Raw genomic sequence first — 26,826 nt, 5'->3', positions numbered from 1 at the left:
ACTCCTGGGATACAAGCAGGGGATCTGTTTCGTCCCTGTTCGTAAGCCTTCCTGGTTTACAGGAATAGCTTTTAAATGACGATGACTTGGTTGCACTGAAGTGTTTAAACACCACCTTTTTCGCCCCCTCGCTGCCCTTTAAGGAAAACTCCTCCCCCTTTCTCCCCACGTCCTGATTACACAAGCCCAGGGGGAACCGAGGGGGTCCTGCTCTGGGCGATCAGAGGGGCCCGCTGTCTGCGCAAGTCCTACTGGATGACGCTTTCTGGGCCGAAGAACACATTCCCGTCCGTCCACCAGGCCACGTCAGCTACACCGCACGCAAGAAAAGCGCTTCCCTCCACGGTCCCAGAGCCGTGACTCTTGACAGTAACCTTCAGCCCTCGGACGACAGAGCCCTTTGGGGAAGAAGACCACCGGGCGTCTAGAACTGTGGGCTCCAGGTCCCTTTCAGAATCTGGGATCAAGGTCAAGGGTGACATTCGGGGCCAGGAATCCTGGGGCAGGCTCCATAGACCAAATTGGGTTTGGGCTTTGCTTTCTAAAATAACCTAATTTCATTCATTTCTGTTTCCCAAAGATGCGATGATACGTTCCCTTTCCCTTCTCAGTCCCTGTAGCCTCACTCAGCCCCCGCTCAGTTCCCGCGACCCCGTTCCTGAGCCGTGACCGGCTCACACCGCCACCCGCCTGCCGCGACCCCCACGGTCTCTGGTGCTACACACTTGGGGGCATGGCTCCATATTCCTGGAGAGTTCCCAGTGGAAAAAAAAAAAAGAAAGAAATATAACTTAAAAAGAGTCTTCCTTTTATCCTCCTGTCTACACTCCCCCCCCAGCCATTCCCACTTGAAGGAGATTCCTAGCTGCCTATGGCCAGCCGCAGATCCAATTTCCATAAGAGAGTAAAAAAGCAGGTTTCCGCGGCCCCGCGGCCCCGGCCACGTGCTCTGTGGCGGCGCTCTCGGGAGATGCCACCGCTCCGGCTCACCACTAGGACTATGAATAAATTAAATGTTCTCTCCGGCAGTCCCCGCCTCCAGGCCGCTCCGGCGCCGTCAGGTCACGCGGTGCCTTCCCAGTCGCCCTGGGGCTCCACTGAGCCGTTGGTCACCTTCTTGACTTTCTTCACATTCTCCATCACCCCCGATGTCGTCACTCTGAAGGAGGAACAAAAAAAAGGGGGGGGGGGATCTCAGTCTTGAAGCAAACGGCCATGGCCACCACAGCAGAGCGGAGCGGTTGCGCGTGCTGGTCCAGAATCAGACAGGCCTGGGTTCAAGTCCTGACCCCGCTCCTGGCTAGCTGTGTGACCTCCGCCAAGTCACCTGACCTCCCTGCTTGTAAGCAGAATAAACGACTCCCACATCTTAGAACCGTCATCAGGGGAAACCGAGGTTCTCCAAAGCACCCAGTCAGTGCAGACCAGCTGCTCCTCGTACAGCCAATGGGAACCTCTCTCCTCCTCCCTGTCGTGGCCTCCACGAGGTGTTATGTGGCAGAGCGACACTGATCACGATTAGGAGATCAGCATCTGTATAGAACTTTGTGAAAACGGAGCTAATCAGGTGTCGTTGTTCACAGCCACCCACAGGGAGCCTTTCTGAGTCACGAGATACAATCACAGGTTTATTAAAAAAAAATTTTTCTTTTAAATGTTTATGTTTTGAGACAGAGAGACAGACAATGTGAGCAGGAGAGGAACAGAGAGAGGGAGACACAGAATCGAAGCACCTCCAGGCTCCTAGCTGTCAGCACAGAGCCTGATGCGGGGCTCGAACCCACGAACCGCGAGATCATGACCAGAGCCAAAGTCGGACGCTTAACCGAATGAGCCCCCCAGGGGCCCCCACAATCACAGGTTTAGGGGAACCCTCTGGCCTCAAGAATCTCTGGCCACTAGACACGGAGAACCGGCCACTGTCTGCAAACCCGCTAGGCTACACTGCACGGCCATCAGCAAGCACGTGGCTCTGTCTCCACCCTGTGACCCAGGCCGGGCCTGGTCTCTGCTGGCACCTGGCCCCAAGGAGGTGGACAGAGCCCTACGCCGAATGCGTAGGTCAGACACGTGAGAACACCAGCTTTGAGGGTGTGAGGAGCCAGGCCGGCGGCCCATTCCAGAGAGAGAGGGGCACAACATCTCTTGAGAAGGTGGTCTCGGGAACAAGCAATCCCCTCCTCACAAACTATGGGCTGGATGGATTTGAACGCTCTCGGGATCCGGGAGGGAACCAGGTGGCTCCGTAGCAGGAGACACCAAGCAGAGAGATAGCGCCAGGCGGCAGGCGCAGCACAGCAGATGCACCGGGCAGTGAAACCGCTCTGAGACCATCAGGGAGATACGTGCCAGGACACGTCCGTCCGAGCGCACAGCACGCACAGCACGCACAACACCAGAGAGAAGCCCGGGTAAGTTACAGGCTCGGGATGGTAACGACAGGTTAAGTTCATCGACAGCCACGCGGGGACCTCCCTTCTGGAGGGGGTGTTGATGATGCAGGAAGCTGTGCCCATGTGGAGCAAGGAGCGCACGGGAAACCTCTGGAAACCAGAGAAATGGGGAAGCTCTGGGAAACAATGAGGTGCCCATAAGGGACCAAGAGGAATTTCCTAATGAGTAAAATAAACTCACTCATTCACTCAATCTGTCCAAGGACCCTCCTTATCCCCAACCCCTCCACCAGCTACCAGATCCCTTCACCTACCAATGGTGACTCAGTGGCCCTACACGTGACACATCTAGTTGGTCCAGCTGGACCTAAAGGCAAATAAATGATTTTAGGGGGTTAAGAAAAAGATCCTTTTTCCACTCTTCATTCCTGCCACTATGTTGCTGCTGTGACCAAGCCTCAAAGCCATCCGGTCGTCCCGAGTTGGGACTTTTCTCAGACAAGGGTCCTTCAGGCTCATGGGGTGGCTGTTCTTGTGGCAAAGTCAGGACAAGGTGGGCTGCCAAGACGGAGATCCCAGGGGTACCGGGGGTTCCCTCGGAGGCTGTCAGTGAGTGTACCTGCGGCCCCTGGACAAAGGAAACCACCTCACATGGCCCACTTCCTGTTGGCTGGGCGGCAGACACATGCGCACACGGCTGCTCCTTGAGGGACTGTCCCTCTTCAGCTGGGTGGTGCAGGTGGAGTGGCCGCAGCCCCGGGGGAACCGGAAGCCTTCCCAGATCCAGCACAGTGTTTCCGAACGCGTGCGGTCAGACAGCAAGCACAACCCTGAAGCCCCCAGAGTTGCCCGTGGCGACAGAAGCTGCTGTGTGGCCACGGCCCGGCTGCCGAGAACACGGGCTTCCACACGCTGAGAGCACAGCCTGTTCGTGGACCCGAGCAGGGCTGCAGCCTGGGAGACACACCTGCCACCTGTCTCTCCCTCATCACACACGGCTTTCCGGCTGGTGAACCAGCTGCAAGAACACTTGCTGGGTCACATGGGCCCAGGGCTGGGACAGAGAGGGGCCGGAGCGCCCGCAGCCCAGCGGAGGACATTTTCCAGGGCAGCAAAGTCGCTGGAAACAGAGAGGAGTGCTCGAAGCAGGCAGGACGATGGTTCGGGGTGGGAAAAACCACCTCTGCCGGGGGCTTCGGGAGGAAACTTCGAGGCCTGTACTCAAAGAAGTGGAGCAGCGGCAAGATGGAGGGGTGGGAGAGGGGCAGGGGAGTTCCTGAACAGAAGTAGTGTCACAGGCAATAAGCGTGGAAGAAACAGAAGAGAGGCCCCTGCCGGTCAGGGAGAGCCAAGCAGCCGCCGGGGAAGGTGGCAGCAGGGTCAAGGGTGGGCAGGGTGGGGCCACAGAGGGGCTTGTCCGCCTTGTCATGGAGGCTGGACTCGATTCTTCCACCAGGTTCTCGGTCCTGCCTCGAGCAGGATGCCCTGGGGAGTTAAGAACAGCAAGGGGGACGGGAGTCCCAGACACTGAGAGTCACGCCTTGGGGGAGGGGCTGGGGGCGCTACCTGGGAAACTCCACAAGTGACTCCGGGAGCCAGGAGAGCGGACACGGAGGGGGGAAGCCAGAGGCGAGGACGTGAGCCGCAGGAAGGCGGGGGCACTGGGGTAAGTGGGGAGGGGGGAGGAGACGTGACATCAGGTCCCCAAGAAGTGGCCACTCACTCCATGTGGCCTGAGAAGTGGCAGGTGCCCAGGCCAGCCCCCATGTGCGGCCAGTGATTGGCTGGACAGCTGTGCCACCAAAGCCCTTAAGGAGTGCAGGGAGCGCAAGCTCGGGCACCGGTGGGCGGGTGGCTAGCGCCCGGTCCAGGGCGTGGTCAGTGAGGAGCCAGCTAGGTGACCCTGGGCTCGAGTGAGCCCTCCCGCCGAGAAGACGGGGCAGCGGGAGCAGGTGACGGTGAGGTGAGAGGAGGCAGGTCAAGGCGGCGGACGGCAGTGATGCTGGCAGGCCTCAGCGTCCTGTCACCCAGCAAACCTCCGGGAAGTGAGGGGGACACCTGGTGCCCAAGTTGCAGGTTCCACTTTGGATGCAAATGCTGGAGGGGGGTGGTGGACAACGGCAGAAAAGCCACCATGCGACAAGCCCTGGAGCAGCCCCCACAGCGCAGCCAGCAGAGCTCAGCGGCGGCGCCGTGTGGGAAGGGCTCCAAGCTCAGGTCAGGCCACGGGCAGCAGTGACTTTCAGCCTCAACACCAGCTCTGGGAACACACAGCCTCCCGGGGCCGCCGTGCGGCCGTCACCATTCACTCCCCAAACGGGGACAGGGAGGTCAGGCGAGGGCGAACTCTGTCCTTCTCACCTCTGCTCACTCTCTCTGCCTCGCCCGCCCCTCCTCACCCAGGCTGGTGAGACGCCCATGCTCTGGGCTCCGGGCGCACATGTCTGTTGGGGTGCGGTCTGCAGGCCAGCACATTGCTCCCGAGGGGAACTGGGAGCTCTCTGGGGGAAGGACTCCAAACCGCCTGCTGGGCTGCCGGTGCTGCTCGTAGCAGCGTGGCCTCCAGTGCCTGCCCGGGGGAGCACTGCCTTGGGCCCTCGCAGCCACTCCTGCCTTGGAGAGGGCACGGCCTTGAGGCCTGAGCAACGGCAGTGGCGCGGAGCCAAGCTGCTGCGCCCCCCCACCCCCGCCGGATCAGGAGAGCATGTGGAGGACAGAGAGGAAAGTGGGGCAGGGACGTGCCCGAGAGCAGGAACAGGGGAGCGGAGCAGAGCTGGAAAGAGCAGATGGACCCACGTCCCTTCCACATCTTGAAGGTGACCCCTCCTTTCCTTGCAGAACCCTATCTGAGCTTGTAGCCGACGGGCCTACAGGACGGGATACAAGACGGAGGCTCGGGCACTCGCCGCTGCTTCTGCTGCACCAGACTGTGACGAGGGCCTAAGTGGCCCCTGGACACGGCCCAACCGTAACGTCCAACCCAACTGAAAATTCTGTTCCCGCACGTGGCCGAGCAGACAGCTGCTGGCGGCCCACTGGGCCCAGCATGGGCAGAGGCTCCGCCTGTGAACTGGGCCCAGTCAGAAAGTCCTGTGTTGCTGGAGGGCGCGCCCCAGAAACCCGGCCTCGGGCTAATCACCAAACGCCTCAAGGGACCTGGCTCATCGCAGTTCACCAGTCACAAGCAAATATTCTCAATCACTATCCCTCTTCTAGAAAATGGGGACCCTTTCCCAGAAAACAGGGCCCAAAAGTCGCAGGCCCTGTGACTTTGGAAAGCCTGCTTGATGCTCTGATCAAGGTCAAGCCACTGCACGTGCTGCGAAAAGCCATTTCATTACCTGATGACGGGGGAGTCTGAGGACACTCAGCAGACTTATGGGTGACTCAGACGATCATCAGACATGGGCTCCCTACGGTGGGGGCCCAAGAGGAGGCAGAGCTGCCCGTCCCCAGTGGTGCTGCACGGGCCGAGCAGATGCCCACGTTCTTGCCGCTGGGTTATTGGCTGCAGGGCCCCAGGGCCGCCAAGCCTGGGTGACGTGTGGCAGGTACCGTACCACTAGCTGAGTGACAGCCCAGGGCCTGCATGTCCATTTCCTTCCGCTGAATACAGAGGCCCCACGTCTGGAGCACAGAGGGGCTGCCCCGACTCCCACTGCACCGCTGGGTCCGGGGGCAGGGGAGGAGGGGCAAGAAAGGTGACTTCTTACACTGACTCCATCTCCAGGTCGTCGTCCTGAGACAGCTGCAGGTAGGGGTTGTCCGAGGCCGGACGGAACTTACATCCCGTCAGCACGAAGAACACCAGCGTGGCCGTCTCGTCCAGGAGCTGCAGGTGGAAGCCCACCATAAAGGCGTCAGCAACGCTCTCCTTGGGAAAGCAGGGGACCCACACGGAGCAGTGCAGCCCCCGCCGCCCCCACCGGCCGGGCAGGGCCTCCTTGGAAGGTGTGCCGACCCCGGTTGGGAGCCCGCCGGCCAGGAGTGGCGCTCAAGACGCCCTGCTGTGACCCATCTTCACGGGTAGTTTTAGGAGCTGCTCACACCCCTGCGTCTCCTGCATGCCCGCAGCACCAGGTGAGTGCCTCCAGGTCTCCCTACCGCCATGGTGTCCACCCGGAGCCAACAGAGCACTGAATGCCAACTCTACGCTCTACACTTTGAGAAGGACAAGAGAGAAAAGGCTCGCGCTCCTCTGGGGCTCACCCTAAGAGTTAACTACCCTCGTAGGTCGCAAAGATGCTGTGCTACGGAGATGCTAATGGGCATAGGAGAGGGGGCTCTGGAGTCTAAGCTCTTCTAAGCCCCATAACTGAAGGCCAGACCACATCTCGCTGGCTTAATTACCCGGGGCAAATCTCATGCCCTCTGCCTGAAGGCTTTTCTCTTCAGTGCCTCGCAAAACTGAAAAACAAAATCAATAATGCAATTACTCCCAGATTTTTCACATAATCCGGCAGCTTCCTGGACAGATAATCTTAATCGTGGGTCTGAAGAGACTGGAAATGGCCACAGCCTGTTAACTTTGGAGCGACCTTTAGTTACGCCCCGAGACTTTATCCTCGGCCAGGAAGTCCCCGGCACCACCCCCACGAGCCGCACACCTGGTACAGCCACTTCCACTGGAACGGAACGGCGAGCTTGAGGAGGAATGCTATGATCCTCGTAAAGTATATGTAACATACGATCTAGGAGAGGACAGAAAGAATAAAAATCAACACAGAAATTATGGCCCTTCTTCCAACAATGTGCTTTCACAGAACCACGAAGGAGAAGCAGAATCACCCAAAGACAATCGTTTAACCCTTACGGTGCTAATTAATGTGGCAGAAGGTCGCCAGGGTGGCTCTGTGGGTTCAGTGCCCGACTCTTGATTTCGGCTCGGGTCATGATCTCACGGTTCGTGAGACAGACTCCTGAATCGGGCTCTGCGCTGACAGCTCACAGCCTGCGTGGGATCCTCCCTCTACCCCACTCCCTCTGCCCCTCCCCTGCCCACTCTCTCTCTCACAATAAATAAATGAACATTTTAAAAAATGTGGCAGTGATGGCTTCTCTGCTTGTCTGACCTAAAAGGCCTTCTGCTTCATGTCCAGGTGACCAGCCAACACGGGAGGTGGATGAAACATTTGGAGTGGCTGCTCTCAACTCCCCAGTCACCCCCTCCTTGCCTCTTCCACACACGTAACCCACTGATCTCAACCCCTGAAGGACAATAGTTTTTATTCCCAGGCTTTGAGGAATGTTTGTGAGGAGGAATAGCACGAGGCCCACAAGGAACGCTGCGTTAGCCTCGTGGGCAGCTGCTGTGAGCGTCCCGGGCCGCGCCCAGAGGAAGCACCAATGACACTAAGGAACACTGAGTGCTCTAGTGATGGAGGGCGGAGAGGGCGGCAGGGATTCACCGAGGGGCCACCGGGACCCCGCGGCGGCTGGGCTTGCAGAGACGGAAGCACCCGACCACAGGTGGAAAACGGCTCAGAAACTTTCTTTTACGAGTCAGGAAGCGAACTCCGGGAGAGCTCACGCCTTATACATTCCAAGAACTTACTATTCTGTTACAGCAAGTCCTGCCTTTGGTGTGTGCTCACAGGGACTTTTCACATCCTGATTTCAGGTGCGACCTCATTTTGGTAAATGGATAAATCCATCAAGCCAAGGGGTGGCTATGTAGGGCATATGGCTAGAAGTGCAGCTTGAGAAATGACCACCAAACTGTGAACAGTCTAAGACCCGGGACGGGGGGGAGAGGGGTGGGGCTGGGGAGAAGATCAGGGTCAGAAAGTGCTTTTGCTGCCTCTATAGTCCCTGCAGTGTAAGAAAACCTCAAGCGTGTGTTACTTCTCGGATTATTAAAGCCAACTGTACAACTAACATTTAAAAAAGGAGTGACTCAGCTGTTTTAATTTCCCGTATCAAAAGACCCAGCTTGATCTGATACCATCAAACCCACACGGCTCCGGGTAGCACTTCCTGGGAAGCCCGTTTGCTCTACTCCTTGNGGGTTTTTTTTTTTTTTTTTTTTTTTACTCACCAAGACGTAATAGTGTCTGAAAAGTTTCAGCTTTGCTAAATTGATAGCAGCTGGGGAGAAAAAAGAACAAAATGAAAGGCACATTAACTTCTTTTCTCATTTTTAAAAGCAAGTAACATTTAAGCGCCCTTGGTCAAGAGGCCAAGTCTAATGCAGGTGAACGCTGCCGGGGGGGCACATCTACATTTCTGGAGATGCCAGGGCTTGGCAGGCTCTCCCCCGGGGCCCTAGGGAGGACCAGGGAGTTGTGGGAGCTACAGGCTGGGGTCCCCAGCTCCGGCGCTCTGCTGGTGTACATCTCCCCGCTCTGCGCTCAGCAGCTCTGAACTGGCCATGCGGGGGGTATGCTGACATTTCAGGAATCGCAGGAATTGGCAGGAACATGACAGATCAAGGATCCCCACCCCTCCTCCAGGGCCGACTGTACGCATTTCCGCTCTGCCGCTGTGGCCGACACAGCTGCTCTCTGCCCTAGGGGCCAGGGCCAGTCTCAGGTGGGTCCCCGCACCTCCAGCTAGCTGAGGGGACAAGTTCCATGAAGCCGCGGGCGCCTCCTGCAAATCTCCCTTGTAACAAGCTCTTTAAATGCAACCCTGCTGGCTGTGTCCTACCTCTGGATCGCTCAAGGTCAGGGAGCCAGGACAGCTAACTTCCTGCCGCCGCCTATGACCATGAAATATTGATGACCACAGAGGGTAGCCTGCCTCCCTCCCCGATTAGCAAGCCTTTCATTCATCATAAACCTTTCTGCAGGAGGCAAATTAATTTGGCTTAATAGCATTCAATTACTGGTTCCGTTTAACACTGGCACTGTGGGTGGAGAAGGCACCTCTTCCCCTTCCCCCTCCTCTGGCTCACGATTAATGGGGAGCAGTCAAGCTTAGGGTTCCAAAAGAAATCCCTGGAATCCTAATCTCCGGCACAATTACCAACTAACGGTATTGGCAAGAAGCTCCTGGAGTAACTGAATGCCTCCATCAGGGGACGGTCAGAGAATCTACAGAAAATCTAACCCCGTGTTAGGTCTGAGGAACCGTAACGTCCATGCCTCAGGCTGGAATGGACTCACGCACACACCCTTTAAAGCAGCGAAATTAAAGCAGGGTGACAAGCAAAAGCTTCCTTATCTAGCAACCTCTCTGGCAGCCTGGTTATGTTTAAAATCAAATCTCTTTGGCTCTTACCCACTTTGCCATTCACTCTGGGCCAGGCCCAGTTGGGGGCAGCTGCGGCCTCTGCCCTCAGGGAGGCTGCTGTCCCTCAGGGGAGAGGCACAGAGGCGCTCAGCACTCGATGCGAGGCGCCTCAAGGACCCAGTAAGTGACGTGGGCCTGTGATGCAAGCAGGTGTCCCTGCCTGGCTGGGGGCTTGCAGAAGCCTCGCTGAGGACGGAGCATTAGACCGAGAAGGGTCAGGAAGCTAACCCGCCACGGACTTAAAGCTTCACACATCGTGTGCACCCGTATTCCTTTTGTGTTTGTCATGTGGCCAAGGAAGTGGCCACCCTCCCAAACCAGCCCACCAGTTCTTGAACATGAAGGCGCCATTCTCCCTGAGAGTAACTGAGAGAGAACAGTATTCACGACGAGACCATTTAAGTAAGAAAAAAATGCTTTCAGAGTCTCTCCCGGAATTCCTTTGCTGAGATAAACCCTACAAACAAAACTCCTGCCGGGGCTTCGGCACATTGGCCAGGCGGAGAGAAGCGTGGGGACTGGAGTGTTGGGTCCAAGGGGCCGCGACAGGCCCTGGCTGCCGAGGCCCCACCCGAGGAAAGGCTCCCAACAGGGGCCCAAGGGCGAGAGAGAGGATTCCAAAGGGAGCTGGTGTCTGGTGTCGCAGTGGAGGCCTGAGTGGGGCCCAGGAGGGAGCGGAAGGGTGGAGGCCAGAGGGCAGAGTGTTCGGGAAGGGCAGGCGTGAGGCCTCAGCGGGACAGCACTGCATGGGGAGGAGGAAGCAGGCTGCACCGAGGAGACCCAGCTGGGCTGCGGGGAGAGTGGAAACAGAGGCCACTGCTGTCGTCCCTGGCGGCGCTGACAGCCTCAGGGAGTCCCTGAAGGCTCTGGGGCAGGGGCTGCTTCAGGCACACGTACATTTAGAAAGGATGGAAAGAACCAAGAACGAGAGCCCAACGGAGGCCCAAAGCCCGGAACTGGTGGGAGGTATGTCCCGCCTGGGAGGCCGGCTGGCGGACAAGGGAAGGCTGATGACGCCGCCCCCCGCTCCGCCGGGGAGAAGGATCTGGGGCTGGTGGAGAGGCGGCGCAGAGGTGAAGACGCAGCAGGGCGAAGGCCCTAGTGTGAGAAGGGCGTGAAGACGCTGCTCTAACGTCTCGCCAGAGCCGGACGCTGCCGTGTCACCCCCACTGGGGCGCCCTAAGACACCCTGGGCTGAGGCCGGCCACCGAGCGCTCCGGAGCCAAGCCTGTGCCCCACGCGGGGATGCGTGCTACAACGGACAGACACACCCAGGGACCAGCAGCGTCAGGAAACACAGCCCCGGAAAGCAAAGCTCGAGGCTGTTTGCAAAACCCACCAGTCATGACAGACATCACTCCCAGTCACCCGGGAAACATTTGGTGACAAGTCTGCCGCTGCCGGGCCGGCCCCCACGTGGGTGTTGTAGTCACAGCCGAGGCAGCCAAGGCAGGGAGGGAGCTCGCTCATTCACGGAGCCGAGAAACAGAAGTGGGGAACGGTGCAGACGCCGCACATTTGAACGTCTTGGGTTCAAGTGTCAACTGTGCTGCTTCCTGGGCTGTGTGACCTCAGATAAGCCTCCCAACCTCTCTGAGCCTCAACTTCCTTTTTCTTCTCTTTTGGTGCAAAAAGGTGGTTTTATTAAAGCACGAGGGCAGGACCTGTGGGTCGAAAGAGCTGGAGAGCCTCAGTTTCCTCAGCGGTAAAACAAGGATGACAGTACCTACCCCCAGGGTCGTTGGCAGAACTAACGAGACCCACATGGAAAGCAAACGGCAGCCGGCAAGCGCTCTGTAGACGTCTAACGTCACAGCGAGGAGCACGCAGCATAGACCCGCTCCCACACGGGCTGCCTGCGGCCANGGGGGGCATCCGCACAGCCCACTGAGCAGGGAGGAACCAGCCCCAGAGGGCGAAACCTCATCAGCAATTACGCGGGGAGCAGAGAGAGGCAGCAGGTGGCGGCTGGGACCCTGAGGCCGCAGCAGCCTCAGCCGGCTATTTCTGGCCCCACGACGACAGATGGCACACACATGGTCAAAGAGCAAGCCTGGCGGGAGGAAAAGAGCCTCAGGTGGGAGTCCAGGGCGCCACGTTCGTCCCTGCACCTCTGCGGCTGCTCCTTCCTTCCCAGGCCCCGGGTCTGCTCATGGGGGCGGGGGGTGTCTGCTCTCAGGCAGGAGGTCCCCTGGGGAGAACCTCCCTAGGGACTCCTGCCTGTGCCTGCCGCCCCTATTATGCGACAGGGTTTGGCCGGAAGGACTCTGAAGGAGTCCCAGGGAACGGGGAAGGAGAGGGTTGGGGGCAGGGAGGGGAGGCACGGGGCCCTGCCCTGGGGCCCCTGCGAGGCAGACCTCCTCTGCTATGGGCTTCCTCCCCCACCACCGGAAGAAATGGCCAGGCCTCAATTTCGGGAACTACTTTTTATGATGCAAAGGGAACAGGTGCCCTCAGCTGTCTCAAATGCGCTGTGACCAGGAAGCAGGGCACATGCGCCCGTCCCGAGCAGGCACTCGCCCTTCCCTGGACTCTCACCTTTCCTCCGTGTGCCCAAGAGGGGCTAAGAGGCCGGCAAGGAGACAGATGGTCCCCTCCCTCCCCAGGGGACTTCTCTGGGGGGTCGTGGAACCATGCCATCGGTCGGGACTGTCGACTGAGTGGGAATCACAAAACCAGGCCTCATCACCACGGCTTCCGTGAAGGAAGAAGAGCGCTGTTACCATGGCCCCCCAGAGGGCAGCCTCAGGCTGAGAAGTCTAGCAAATCACCAAGGTCACACAGCTTGTGAGTGAAGAGGCTGGTACCGCAAACCCAGTCTACCTTTCTCTAAGTCCGCGCTCCCCATGCCTGCGCTCTGCACCGAGAGAAAGGTGGCTCGCAGCCTGTGACTTCCCGGCAGCCCGGGGCTCAAATTCCTGGGAGCCGCAACCCTCCGGCTTCAGGAGCTAACGCCAGAGGGTTTATGAGACAGACAGATGCAAAGGCCTGTGACAGCCCTTTAAAGGGTGAAAAATTCCCTGAATGATCCTTCCCAGGGTATGAGGAAAGCCGTGAAGCCTAGAGCCGTCCCCACCTGCCCAACCCCCCTCTCTCCGGCCTCCTCCCTGTGTGCATCAGAGGGAATGTTGAGTCGAACATAAGAATTAGAGAAGTAAGGATGGTAGCAAAGCCTGGATGGCACTGGTGTCACTGTGACTCACTCTCAAGCCCCCCGTCTACAATCTGCTTAAGCTCCGAGCTCAGGTCCCTCTGCGGGCTGGGGGGTGGAGGGGCGACAGCAGCTGCCCTCATCTTCATGGTCATGCACAGGCCCAAAAGCCAGGCCGCACGCTGACGCGGGGCCACACGGGTCTGAACGTGTCCATCTGGGGGAAGAGATCAGCTCACCGGGCGCCCTCTGTCCCCGCCCCCCGGAGAGGAGATCCCACTAATCCATCTCAGACAGTATCAGGAGCAAGTGTGGGAATGGCCCTGGTAAGACAGCTGTAGAGAAGGAACCTCTCATTTCCAAACTGCTCAGGGTCTTGTGAAAAGTGGTTCAAGCCATGTTTCCGATATGCATTTAAAGCAGTGATCCAGGACGGGCCGAGTTCACCGGGCCGCATGGCTACGGGCTCTGCATCCTGCTTCAGGCAAACGTTATCGTAAAGGAACAAACAGGAAGCAGCAGAAACGGCCCAACAGACTGGCTGCCAACCGCGCGCTCATGGGGAGGCTCATTCGCTAAGATTTCTGCTGTCTTGTCTGCCGAGTCTCTGCTTTTGCCTCACGTCTGCTCTAGAGCCACGTCAAAAGCCTGTAGGAGTGCGGGGTGCGGTGCCAGGGACCCACACTGATCTGACTCCCCTCGTGTCCCTGGGCCACCTCGCAGCACGCGCGATGCTGATAGCCTTGCTAGTGTGGCGTCACAGCTGAGGCTGGGCCAAGCCAAGGAGCACGCCGCTGCCCCGGCTGTCCCCAGCGGTCCCCTGCTGTCCCCGGCAGGGACTCGCAGCTGGTAATGAGCTGGGTGAGGAAGAAGGTCTGCTGTCCCATCGCTTGATGCCACAGCCCAGTCAACAGCAGACAACACATTCTCCCTAAGAGAACGGAATAGCCCTAAAGACCGCGGGAACCAGCGGGAAGAGCTGTTTCCACTGCTGTCTCAGGACTCGCAGAAGCCACAGGCGAGCCCAGGCCATGAGGCAGAAGCACCACGTCCATGGAGGGCATGCCAGCTCGATCGCAAACCAGGCCTGCCAGGCAGCCAAGGGCCTCTCAACACGGTAAGATGCCCAATGCTTTAAGGGCCTAGTTAGGGGCGCCGGGAGGGCTCAGTCAGTTGCATGTCCGACTTCGGCTCAGGTCATGATCTCGTAGTTCGTAGATTCGAGCCCTGCGTCAGGCTCTGTGCTGACAGCTCTGAGCCTGGAGCCTGCTTCAGATTCTGTGTTGCCCTCTCTCCCTGCCCCTCCCCTGTTTGTTCTCTGGCTCTCTCTCAAAAATAAACATTAAAAAATAATAACAAATTTTTTTTAAATAATGAAAAACAAAACCCCTCTGGTCCATCCTGCACTTTGAAAGGGTCTTTGATTCACATGCAATGTGTGACACACAAACGGGTCAACTGGAAATTACCGTTTCACTGTAGAGCTCTGAGATACTGATACTTTTTATTACGAAATACTTTTTAAAGTCACATTTGTTAATATCACTTACACAAGTCCTTATTTTTTTCTTAAAGGACACAACCACAGACCTGTCACTTGTATTTATTTTAATGTTTGTTTCTTTTTGAGAGAAAGAGAGAGAGAGAGAGGGAACACAGAATCGGAAGCAGGCTCCAGGCTCCCAGCTGTCAGCACAGAGCCCGATGGAGGGGTCGAGCCCATGAACTGTGAGATCATGACCTGAGCCAGTCAGATGCTTAACTGACTGAGCCACCCAGGTGCCCCAGGGAGAGAATCTTTCTTAAGCAGGCTCCATACTCCAGTGGAGCTTAAACGGGGCTTGATCCCATGACCCAGGGATCATGACCTGAGCCAAAATCAAGAGCTGATGCTCAACTAACAGCCACCAAGGCGTCCCTAGTGGTTGAGATTTATCACACCACTAGTTTTACTATTTCACTGAGGCCACTCTTGAGTAAAAGGAGCCTCTCCCCCAACAAGCCGCAGCAATGCCGAAAGCAGCAGCCACTCACGGCACTGCTGCCCTGAAGGACGCTAAGGCACCGGCCGTCTCACCCACCGTCGCTCCCGTACCATCAGCGCAAAGGTCAACAGCAAAAACCGATGACCGTATCTGGTGATGAGAACAGATTTGACCCTGAGGACCCTCTTGAGAACTGCTGCCCTGAAGAACACTCCCCAAGGCCACAGCAGCTTCCAGAACACAGCCGCAGCTCAGGGCGAGGCCATTCTTCTATAACCAGCCCAGAACCGGCCGTTTACAGGCCTTTGAAGCAACATAAAAGCCTGGAGTCCTCAGAACACTTCCTCTGAATCTTCCTCAGAAACACGGAGGGGTGGGGGGTGTTGAGAAGACCAGCAGCAGAGACTGTTAAGTAAGCGTCGCTGTCTGTCCCCAAGCTAGTCCCCGAAGGGAAGGACACGGAGAAAGAGGGCAGCAGGTGCAGGCTCAAGGCAGGCTCAAGGGCAGGGGCAGCCAGGCGGTGCTGGCAGGCAGGACACAGTGGCACCTGAGCTCCGGCGGGTGGGAGACTTAGTTAAGTGTCCTCTCCGAGAACCCAGCGTGGCGGTGACACTGACAGAGGAGCGGAGAGGAGCCACAGGGTGTGACAGAGGAGACAAAGACACAGCTGAAGGTCGGGGCAACTTCATCCTTCAGGTTTCCCCCGGTTCGGTCAGGAGGCCTCCTGAGACGAGGAAGTAACCAGCACCCAAACAAGCCGTCCGGAAGGCGCCCGCCACCCCACACCGGGCACAGCCTCAAAACGCGCCTCCCCTGCTGAGGTCAGAGGTCAGCCTGCCTGAACTGCACTGACTCTGACAGTCTTATGCCCAAGTCCCTGTCAAGGTCGTGTGTCGAGTCAATGGCATCACGAGCCTATACACAGGAACCAGAGCCCCAGCCTCCATCCGGCAACAGGCTTCCAAACCTAGCAGGAGACATTACTGCCCGTGGCCTTCACTTTGCCAGCTGCCTCTGGGACGGGCTAGGTCTCAGAAGGGCGGACCGAGGAGCCCACAGGGTAGATCGGAGCATCCGGGAAGCTGTGGTCGGACAGTGGCCTGTGTCCTCACTCCCGCTTCTGCTCTACTCTGTCCTGGTCCGCTCTGCACTCACACCTAGGGCGGTGCGCTGGTGAGGGGTTGGGGTGGGGGTGCTGTTCCTGAGCGTTCTCTGCAGGGGGGACTTGACCGTGAGAACACGGCGTCCTGACTCTGGAAGTGCTAGAGGTGTAACTGTTTCTCAAAGCACTGAATGAAGTATGCATTTGCAGATTAGCTAAAAAGCAGCCACAGCCTAAGGATCAAGTCAGCAAAAGAACATGGATCAGGACACCCCCGTTCTAACCGGCTCTCTTCCCGTCAAAGGGTTTGTGATGTTTGCTGATAAGAAATGGGTGCTTTCTCAACAGTCTGTTGTCCTCAGGAGGAGAGCCCTGGTGTGCTGATGGGACCGCTCTCTGCCGAAGAAGTCCCATGCTGTCACCTGGTGGAAAAAACGAGAAACTGCCTCGTGTGTGTCCCCGGTGATGACAAGAGCATTCCTGTCCTATAGCTTCCCTTCACCACATGCTTGCGTGGCTTGCGTGGGGACAATCCCCACCCCATCTTGGGCATCACCTCCTGTGCTCTCCACCCCAGGCAGGATACCTGATGAAGGGCTCAGGGAATAAAGGGTCACAGACGCAATTCACCACCATGGTCACCCCCAAGTCCCTTGAGAGCTGGGCACAGGAGGAGGAGAGGCAGTCAGAGGGGTCAGGATGGTGCAGGATGATGGAGAAGGGGGAAAGGAGCCGGTGAGGAGGGGCCAGAGGGATCCACAGAGGAGAAACGCGAGGTGAAGAAGGAAAAAACTCATCAACTAAAAGACACTGCCCTCAGAATTTTTACACATTTTCAGCCAAGGAGTAAAAAACACAAATCCCCAAATACTGAAATGTATCAAGATGAAAAATTCAAATGTCTCATCTCAATACATAAAAAAAATTTTTTAATTAGAAAAAAATTTTTTTTAGTACTGTCCACACCCGACGCAGGGCTCAAACCCACAACCCTGGGATCAGAAGTTGTGTGCCCCTGGCCAAGCCAGCGAGGCACCCTCAAGATGTTAAAATGAAGACAACGACCAATCTGTTGTTATAAAAATAATAACAAAGTCACCTTTTGATGTGACAGGCACAGAAAAGGAAGAAAAAGACAAGGTTGTCCCCAAAGAATGGTTATTCCCAGAAGGTGAGCTTTCATTTTCTACTTTGGGTTTTCCTGTCTATAGCAGGTGCTTTAGGAAGATTCTACTTTGCGTTTGGTTTTCTGTAATCTCCCTGCCCCCCACTCCAAGAAGGCAGGACAGCTCAGGGGAAGGCTCTGCGGCCAGGCTGAAAGCGACACGTTTGTGCAGAGTTCAAGCTGAAACTCACTGGCGAGAATCTGTCCCGCAAGGAGAAGGGAACCGAGTTTCTTTGAAGAAAAAGGGGGAAACAAGGGCTATTCCCCGGGACTAGAAAGGAAACACGAGCTGGCAGGTTGTGCAAGTGGAGGCTGGGCCCACCCGGAGGCCGGGAGGGCTGCGGAGGCTGGACTCGGCCCTGACCAGGGCTCCCAGCCAGGGCAGGACCCCCGCACACCGGGCCGCCCAGAGCCAGAGCGCTACGCTGCCGGAGGGCGGGAGTCCCCCCAGCAACCTCTGGGGGGTGCAAACCAGGGGTCACAGACACCCCCGAGGGCTGTGCTCTACAGAAGAACCCTGGTGTCTTTCGGGCATGGTGCAGAGCCCTGAACTAGTTCAAGTTAAAATAACGTGGTGTTAAATGTAAGGCAAGTATGAAGTAAGATTTGTACCTATTACTTGCTCACCAATTTTCTTAAGATGAACCCACGTTACATTTATAATTAAAAAACAAAAAAAAAAACAAAAAAACAAAAAAACACAGGCCAGTGACGAAACTTTATAAACACCACAGATTGTGATTTCCTGGGCCCGGAGGCCACTCCAAGCACTGAGAAAGCACTGCTCCGAGGCCCCGTGGTGCCACCGCGGCCTGGGGTAGGGCACTATTCACCTATGCTCAGAATTACGCAAAACATGTTCTCTGTGGCTTCTTTTCTTAGAAGGCATGGTTAGAAAAACAAAGAGATCCAGGAGGCTCTAATGGCACAACCGTTTAAAACCAGAGAGCTTCAGAGCCTCTCTGGCATCAGCCTCCTCTTAAATTAATACTGACACATCTATTTTGAAAGCGTGTAAAATCAGCAGGAAGGGGTGCTTTACACGTAGCCGTCCCCAATCCATCATACCTCCTGTTCTCACAACGAGGTGCTATCCGGTCCTTCCCAGACAGGATTTTTCTCTTCCTGACTCAGTTTGGAGAAGGTGAAAATCACGCTCACGGGTGGAAACGCGATGAATCATCTCACTAAGCAGCGATCACCCCTAAGCCTCCTTACACAATCGATTCCTGTGAAGTTCACCACCTGCCTCTCCAGCAAACCAACCCCCACGGCTCTCCTAGGGCCCCCCGGGCGCCCCCAGCCTCCCCGCCTCCCAGCAGCGCCCAGGGAAGGGGCACCAGGAAGCACAAGGGAACTTGCCTTTTCCATCTGTGGCTGATGCTTCTTGTAAATGCCTGATTGACCTAAAAACAAACACGTGGAAAACAAAAGGTTAGCTCACAGGTCTGCACTCTTCTCTAGGTCCAATGCTAGCAACTCAAGGCCTTGAATTCCTTAGTCATAAGCTGGAGGGCTGGATCGGACGGGTTCAGAGCAGTCTCCCAAACCCACACGACCTTTGCTAACCAGCACCCCGTTGCGTATGGCACTCCAGCCAGAGGGTTCAGGATGCCCCCGAATGGCTGAGAAAGGTCTGCCGGGGGCCTGGGTATAAGGAGAAAGAGCAAAACGCAATCATTTCAACACTCTTGATCTCCCTCTCCACCTAAAATCTCTCACTTCCCCAACCACCTCGCTCCACAACACCGAGGTAGAGCGCACCTGCCACCCAGAGAACATGGATTCCCCACCCCCTCACTCCCCACCCCCGGAGGCTGGAGGCAGATTTCTAAAGTCTATGTCCAGGAGCCTGTGAGCATGGGGCTTCCTGCAAACTTGGCATTTTGCTATCTGGAGATCTGGAATCCCGCTGCAAAGCGGCAGCCTCCAGGGAGTGCTTTTCTCCTGCTTCGAGGTGCCAGGCAGCTAATTATTGTCGCTGCAGTTCAGATGGGAGAACACGAATGTTACTAAAGGGTCTGCGGGAAAAGGATGCGAGCAGCACGGGCAGATTTGGCCGGGGGAGGAGGGCGGGGCTCACTTGGACACGGAGGGGAGGCGGATCTTCTCCTAGGGCCCCGCCCCCTGCCCACCTGGGAGCACCGAATGGCATAACGCTCAGAAGCGAGCTGGCACAGCGCTGGCGCCAAGCCCATGGCGGCCCGGTCTGAAGGCGTCAAAAGCCATCGATCCTGTTCCTTGAGCTACGTCTAGCGCCTGATGCTTTACATCAACTTTAGCAATATTCACTCCCGAGAATCTTGCCGCGTGGCATCTGCTGCTTTGTGCCACCACGAACAAGGGGAGGGGAATGGCCACGTGTAGCCCTACTGCTCGCCTGCATCTTCCCCAAAGCCCCGGGGTCCCTTCTTTTTGCTGAAACTGGCAGATGGAAGAGCATGGCTTGCACTGTGTTCCTGCACAGTGAGGCGCTTCTTTCTATCCGAAGTCGGCGCTGGTGATCGATCCTGTTACAGACACCTGAGCTAGCTGTCCCTGGGCACGACTCGGGAAGGTGGGGGAGATTAGAAAAACTCCTCCTCTGCCTTCTGGAAGTCACTGGCTGCGCTGATGTATGTGCAACGTCTCATGTACGATGGATAAGGGTAAACGGTGAGTGCAGCCGGCTGGAATGAGGGTTACACTCCAGTGGTACCATGTTCTAAATGATCAGAATAACTGAACCGCCTGATAAACCCCAGGATCCTGAAAGATAGGAGTTTACTGCAGGGTGGACCACTTTGCCTTTAACATAATACAGGTAAATCTGCTTTTAAAGACTTTATTCTAAAAGGAGTAACCGCTTTCAAACAGTCATGGGACTGGATCACCGTTAAGAGCATTTTACCTTTGCTGGCCTTCTTTCCTTGACTTGCTTCTGACCGAACCAATGATTTCTTTCACTCAGTGTAAGACTTAATGAGAATTTCTTCTCTCAACCACCACTGACTCAGCACTGACATTGCTTTGCACATCATCAAAGCACAGTGCGTGCCTCCCAAGCCTGCCGTTCGGAAGATCTCTGACCTGTTCACGTGCTGCGAATGCTCACTAGTTGATGTTAACGCACTTCCTCCCCTTCCACCTAACTGGCAGGCAAGGACTCTTTACGGGATTTCTGCAACTCTCCTCCCTCCAAATCCATGCAGCTATTACGCTGCTACTGAGTACTCATTTCCAGACTCTTCTCTGTTATCTAAACTGGGCTAAAAGGCTAGGGGCCGGATGTGCTGCGCTGGAATCCACAGAGGCACTGATCAAGTCCCGAGTTCCGGGCTTCTGCTCCTGGACGCTGACTCTGATGGGCTTGGGGACCCAGGTAGCTGACACTGTTAAGCCGAGGCCCCGTGACAATCGGACCGGCTTTGGAACGGCGGATTCGGGGGTCTGGACCTGCCTGACACACGAGCCCCCGGGTGCACGGAGGCCCCCTACCCGCGGTACTCACCACACCACTGGGAAGAGGATGGCCCCGCAGCACAGCAGGTCTACCAGAAACAGAGAATCCTTCCACAGGCCGTACTCCGTCGTCCCCTCCTCGGTGGACTCGATGATGATGTAGGCCACGTTCGCCAGGACCTACGGGACACGAGGAGTGGCTGAGGCCCTGAAGCGAGGCTGGGCCTGTACGGCTGCAGCCCCGAGAGCAGGTAGACACGTTGGTCTGTGGGCCCCTGACCATGGCCACGGCCTTCTCCCCAGGGCCACACGCTTTCCCGAACACTGCACGCTCTCATCCAGGAGCGGTGTCTGCACCCTCCTGCCGAGTGAGCGACGGCCCTGAGCCACAATCAGGTGCACGCGAGGCCGTGTGATTTCTGAGGAGGGTGGGACACAGGACGCGGTCTCCAGCTGGCCCGCTCGAAGGAAGCCTGGCTACCCTGCGGCTGCCAAGCAGGAGAGACCCGGCAGGGAGAGGCCAGGCAGGGAAAAGATGGTGAGGAGTCCCCGCTGCCCTCGCCCTGTCTCACTGCGCCCCCCCAACCCCCACCCAGGAGGTGTGAATACTGAGGTGACCCCAGCTGCGGTCCGACTCACTGCATGAGGCCCCCCGTCGGACCTGCCCAGTGCAGCCATGCCTCGATTCCTGATCCCCAAGAACAGGAGAGGGTCCGTGGCCATCGCTGCTGTCTGCCACCGCGTCTCGGGTGGTTTGTGACGCAGCCCAGACTACTGACCCTCGGCTTTGCTTTTTGGGCCCCCGAGGTGTCAGCAGGGCCACTCGGGGGCCGAACGGGTGGCAGTGCACATCCCGCTGAGCCACGCGCCCAGATTCCTTGGGCCCGGGTTCTCCCTGCGGGGTCATGCTGCTCTGGCTCAGGAGTGACCCCACCCAGGTCCCCTGCACACGGGACGTGGCTTGGCTCTTCCTCCTGAGGCGAGCCCGCTCCACTTGGCCTCGGGGATCTGGTCCTGGAACCAGTGGCTGCGAGAGGCCCCAGGGCCTGGCTGGACTGGGGCCTACGAGAGGCTCCAGACACTTCTAGCAGGGGTGGGCACACAGGTCACGAGGCCACGGTCCCAACCTCTGCCCGCCTGCTGTAAAGGTCCCTCCGCATGCTCTGACAAAGGACGTAACATCCATCACGCTGCTATTTGGGACATCTCGAAGCACAGTTTTCTACCTAGGGGCTTTTTGGGAAATGCCCACAGGAGCCATGCTCTACTGGATACAAATGCCAAGTACTCTGAGACTCTGGTCTCCCTGCATCCTACGCGCCGGCACGTGGCCCCACCTAGGAAGACGAAGTGGAAACGAAGGCTCTCTCAGCTTAAGTCCCTGATTCTGCTCAGTGCCCACTCCTGATACACGAGAGAACATTCCCTGGTGCGGAACAAGGTGCCAAAAGTTCTTCAAAGTCCTTGCGTATGTTCTGTACATCTCTCCCTTCTCACTTGGAGCTGTGCACCGGCTCCCGTGGCCACGAAGAAACAGCTTCAGCTTTCTGGCTGACGTTCAAGGCCTTCCCAGACTAGTCTCTCTGTGTATCGATGCCTAACTTCCCTACATTCAATTCTTTAAACTCCGTTTCCTCGAAGGCGTTCTACCACGTAACCTTGCATCCAACCCCCTTGGGGGATGCAAAAGCCAGAAGGTTGAGCCCCATCACACCCCAGCNCACGCGCTCAGATGCACTCGCAGGCCGCAGAACTTGGCCCGGTGCTGGTGAGGTGGCCCTGGGGGGGCCACGGCCAAGCCCCACATGGATCCTCAGCATCTCTGCTCGTGTGGCAGCAGGGCCACCTGCTACGTGTCTTTCCCTAAATCTCCAGGCAAGGCCCTTCTCTGCCTACAAGCCTCCCAGACAATTCAAATTTGGGCGAGGAGTCTCTCCTGGGAAACCCACAGCAACTGGCCTGCATCATTCATTTGGCGCTAAGGTAGGTCCCACGTCACCGATGCAAAAGTGGTTCTGTGGTGAACAATGCCAGACTTCGGTCACCAGGGAGAGAAGGCTGACCTGGAGCCCGGGGAGGTGTCCCCTCCCTCCCTCCACCTGCCACATCCACGCCATTCCCCCCAGGAGACCCACCGCGGAGGACGATTTCATCAAACACAAGCTCTTCGTTCAAACAGAACAGAGCAGCCCCGCACCCCTGCTGAGCAGGTTCTCCACGCCCCGTGTCTGCCTCCAATAAAACCAGTACGTAGACGACAAGGTTCCTCCCCGAAGGGGCTCACAACCTGGGACGGCTGGCCTTGGCCCACGGTCCCCAACCAGCAAGGGGTGGATAGACAGCCGCGCTGATGTCTACTCCGTATTCTACCTTGTGAAAACTCACCGGTGTCATTCACGGCTTTAAAAATAATTTGTGAGTAAAATCACCGTGTGCCTGAGGGCGGCTATGAGGGCCACTGTGCTGGAGGGGTCCAGGCGCAGGAAGGCAGGTGGCACCTTCCCAGACTTTCCAGAGCCTCCCTACTCGAGGTGCAGGCATCCACACGCCACTTGCCCGGGGACTGACAGCAGACAGCTCTTGGGGCAAGGACGCGAGGCCCGGGGTGGCCGGATTGCAGAGAGAGAACGGCCGGGGGCAAAGCTGGGGTTCAAGGTGAGCCAACGCCCTCCTCCTGGGCAGGCTGGGGGCCGAGCCCCGAGAAGCACCAGGACACAACCAGGACACGCAGGACTCGGGTCCCTTTACCTGGAGTGGGATGACGATCATGAAGATCTTCTTATCTTTATCAGAGAGGATGTGCTTAATGAAAGCCCAGCCAGTCCCGATGAGTGCGATCGTGATGAACAGCAGCGCCCCCTTCAAACTGGAAAAGAAAGAATTTCAGATGCCGACGGTCTCCCCAGACTTCCTCTGCCGGTCCCACCGCACAGCTCACTCATGACTTCCTGTGCAACTCGGAAAAGAGAGGGGGCCACATTCAGGAACCACCTCTGGAGCGAAGCAGCGCAGTCTGCTCTGCACCCCATATCCCCCTACCCGAGCGGCTCATCCCCCCTGAGGAGGCAAGCCCCTCCCGGGAGCAGGCCAGCTGCCTACAGGCCACACCCCCTGTAGTGCGGCAGGAAGCCAGAGAGGCTGCTTCGGGGAGGCCAGGGCTCTCCCCCCCCACAACCCCTCCACAGCCCCCCAGCTTCTCCTACGCGTCAACCCATGTTCATGGGTCCCTCTGTGGACTCACAGGTGAGTGATGTAGTACACGACAGCCCAGCCCTCGATCGGAAAGCCCTGGGAGGAGATGTAGTGATAGTCGATCTGCAACCAGACAAGCGCATGTCAGAAAAGTCCACCCAGCACATGCCTGATGTGCACAGTCAAATAGGAAATGCCACCAAGGTCCTCATGACGGGGGATGTCCCCTCCACCCCACGCCGATCCTTCACTTGTCCGTGCACAGAGAAGCATGTAAGTGCGCTAACGCCAGGAAGCGTGAGACACCGGCCGCGGGGTTTCACCACCACCAGCACGCAGGCCAGGTCCCTCTCCTGGGGCAGGTGATTCACGGGGGCAAATGGCTGCCTGTTCTGGTCTTTAAAGTCTCCACCGTCCAAAGGCCACAGGTCTTTCAGTTTCCCAGCCAAGAACGTCCCCTGACAGACCCTGGTTGCTTATTACAGAAGTCAGCCAGTCAGCAAAAACAAAACAAAGCAAACAAAAAAAAACAAAACAAAAAAACCCCACATGGTTCAACTGCTTTTGTTTTTTTTTGAAAACCTGTGAACTTAGAGCTACTTAAAGCCAACAATGCCTGTGACTTAAAGCGGCAAGTTTCAGAGATGCCTGAGGGGCTCAGTCGGTTAAGCATCTGACTCTTGCTTTTGGCTTAGGTTATGATCTCACGGTTCGTGACAGCGAGCCCCACATCGGGCTCTGCACTGTTAGCAATTCTTGGGATTCTCTCTCCCTCTCTCTCTGCCCCCTTCCCAGCTGGCGCGGGCATGCTCGCTCTCGCTCACTCTCTCTCAAAAATAAATAAATGACATTAAAAAAATACAATAAATAAATAAAGTGGCAGCTTTCAAAGCGCACCCAAAATGCTTTCTGTCACAGCTCACAAACGCTGATGTCAATTGCGTCGTTCTATCACAAACGGCTACCTGGATGTTACAGTGACTCAAGGTTCCTGCCATTCATCACCTACAAGGTTCCGGAAAGAATCTTTTAACTTAGGTCCCAATGGGAAATCATCCAGACCACCGTCATTTCTAGAGACTCGAAGCGGACCCATCATGACTCCTCCTCCCTCCGACGCCTGTCGGTGCAGGAGAGCAAGGGCCTGGACGCTGTCTCCCTCACAGGTGCGGCCGTGGGAGCCTCGGGCCGGCGCCCCTGGCAGGTGGCAGCAGGCTGGCCTCAGCTCACGCCTGGACTAACCAAGCCAAGTGCCAGCTTGAGTCACACGCCTCAATACTCGGAGCACCGCCTCCCCTTGAATGAGTATGCCAACGCTGGGCTTCGAATCGAATGGGAACACGGAAAGATACTCAGAAAAATTAAGTCGTGGAAGAATTCAGCAGGTGGCACTCTCATCTCAAGAAAGGACTTAAAACAAACAAACAAAAAAAAACAGAAGGAAAATGAGTAAGTGCTCTGGGAAAACTCTGGGTGTGCAGGTGGCATTAGAAGAGGTCTCAGGCCGGGTCAGGGAGGGTGTAATGACTTGTCCCTGTGATGGTCCCTCCTGCACCGAAGGAGGCTTCCTGAGAAAAGGCCTTCTTTCATCTCCCGTGTCCAGTGACCTAGCTCCCCCTCCTTCCTTCCAACTCATCCTTCCTGATTAGAGGCACGCCATCGTTTCACAACTGACCCCAAATACTAATACGTACCGCGTGGAACACCAGGGAAAGAGACTTGGTGAAGGGAAGGGCCGCCATCAACCAGTGGATTTTAAATACGTCGTTCCTGTAAACACAGAAAAGAAAGAATTAAAAGAATGTCCCATTCCTCCAAAGGATGGCCGGAGCCCCAGTCATCAGGTCCATTTACAAGGAAGCAGAAAGTGTGATCCGAGCAAAGCACAAACACAGAGCCTTTTGGAGATGCAGTTTTCGGCAGAAGATCACCCTGACGGGGCCCCCAGAGGCCCCTCAAGCACAGGTCGGAGCTGTGACTGCAGCAGCGTCAGGCACTGAGACCAGACAGGATGAGTTCCAGCTCCCGATCAGATGGAAATCTACGCAGCCTGCCAGCCTCGTGCCCAGACGCCACCGTGGAATGGCCTCAGAGGCAAGAATGAGGCGGTGGGATCTACGGAGCTGGTGAGAGGCCCCCGGGGGAGCAGAAGGTGCCCAGGCCCAGCTGTAGGGGTGAGCTGCGGCCCAGAGGGAGGTGGGCCAGGAGCCAGGCAGCAGAGGGAAGGAAGGGAGAGCCCCAGGATGGTGCCCCTCCCACTGCCCTCAGGGCTGGGACGGGGGGGTGGGGGGGAGCGGTGCCCACTCCCACCCCCAGGCCTACATGGGTGCTCGCCCACCTTTGGGCCGCCAGCTATTCAATTCCTCTACCCTTTCCCACCTCACCCTGGGAACTGACCGAATGGGACACAAGACGGTTTGGCATACGACAGACGAGGGGCAGCCGACTGGCTGGAGAACGGACCTCTTACTAACTGGCATAGGGAAAATCCGCCCAATCGTGTGTGTGTGTATGTGTGTGTGTGTGTGTGTGTGTGTGTGTGTGTGTGTGTCCGTCCCCGTCCCTACTTCACACACAAAGGACTCCGGATAGATTTCACTTGTAAACATAACTTACGTCTTTTGTGACCTCGGAGGAGGAAAAGGCTTTTTCCGAGAAGCACTGCCCAAGAGACTACAATGGGAGAGCGGCGACCCCCCTAACGTGGAAGACCTCCAGTCAACAACGCACACCGCGGGCAAGTTTAACGGACTGGCGGGAAGAAATCTGCAGAAATCTGCAATGTCTGACACACAGGACAGATGTCCAAAATATGCGAGAAACTCACGTAAAACGACAAGAAAATGACAGAAAACCCCAAGAAACCGTGCAAAACGTACAGGCAGTCACAAGAAGGGGAGCCCAGATGGTTAGGAGTGCCTAGAGAGAGACTTCACATCCTTAGTGTCGAGAGAAATGCAAAATGAAACCTCCAGTCTCTACCCATCAGACTGGCAAAAAACAAGAGGGCAGCAGTGGTGGGGAGGCAGGAACCCTCCGCGCCGCTGGCAGAACCAGAGGCTGGTGCAGGGCAAGCTGGCGGCGGGCACTTAAGGAAACCGAGTAAGACCCTATGCCCTGCCCAGGGCACCTGCTTCTGGGACTTGCCTCAGAGGTTGCACGGG

General features: G+C 56.9%; 1 protein-coding gene and 1 long non-coding RNA gene across 3 annotated transcripts in view; one reads left to right on the top strand and one right to left on the bottom strand.

The window, feature by feature from the left end:
- Positions 1-761: 761 nt before the first annotated feature.
- GPR107 (G protein-coupled receptor 107) overlaps positions 762-26,826 on the bottom strand; it is a 60,118-nt gene continuing 34,053 nt past the window's right edge. The window contains exons 10-19 of one of the 2 annotated variants that reach the window (XM_077768388.1): positions 25,357-25,432; positions 23,712-23,785; positions 23,219-23,336; positions 20,520-20,650; positions 18,392-18,435; positions 16,149-16,286; positions 8,431-8,480; positions 7,001-7,084; positions 6,107-6,225; positions 762-1,159 (exon numbers count right to left, since the gene is read on the bottom strand). In XM_077768388.1, coding sequence (XP_077624514.1) covers positions 1,063-1,159; positions 6,107-6,225; positions 7,001-7,084; positions 8,431-8,480; positions 16,149-16,286; positions 18,392-18,435; positions 20,520-20,650; positions 23,219-23,336; positions 23,712-23,785; positions 25,357-25,432 — 931 coding nt within the window. In that variant the 3' untranslated portion in view covers positions 762-1,062. The remainder of the gene's footprint in view (positions 1,160-6,106; positions 6,226-7,000; positions 7,085-8,430; positions 8,481-16,148; positions 16,287-18,391; positions 18,436-20,519; positions 20,651-23,218; positions 23,337-23,711; positions 23,786-25,356; positions 25,433-26,826) is intronic. The other variant, XM_077768389.1, reaches the window with a different exon arrangement.
- Positions 25,442-26,826, top strand: part of LOC144234967 (uncharacterized) — a 2,175-nt gene continuing 790 nt past the window's right edge. The window contains exons 1-2 of the long non-coding RNA XR_013336117.1: positions 25,442-25,788; positions 26,298-26,764. This is a non-coding gene — a long non-coding RNA (uncharacterized LOC144234967). The remainder of the gene's footprint in view (positions 25,789-26,297; positions 26,765-26,826) is intronic.

This window comes from Crocuta crocuta, unplaced genomic scaffold (assembly GCF_008692635.1).
Source record: "Crocuta crocuta isolate KB4526 unplaced genomic scaffold, BGI_CrCroc_1.0 scaffold35, whole genome shotgun sequence".
Classification (NCBI taxonomy): domain Eukaryota; kingdom Metazoa; phylum Chordata; class Mammalia; order Carnivora; family Hyaenidae; genus Crocuta; species Crocuta crocuta.
This window is presented reverse-complemented; position numbering and strand designations above follow the sequence as displayed.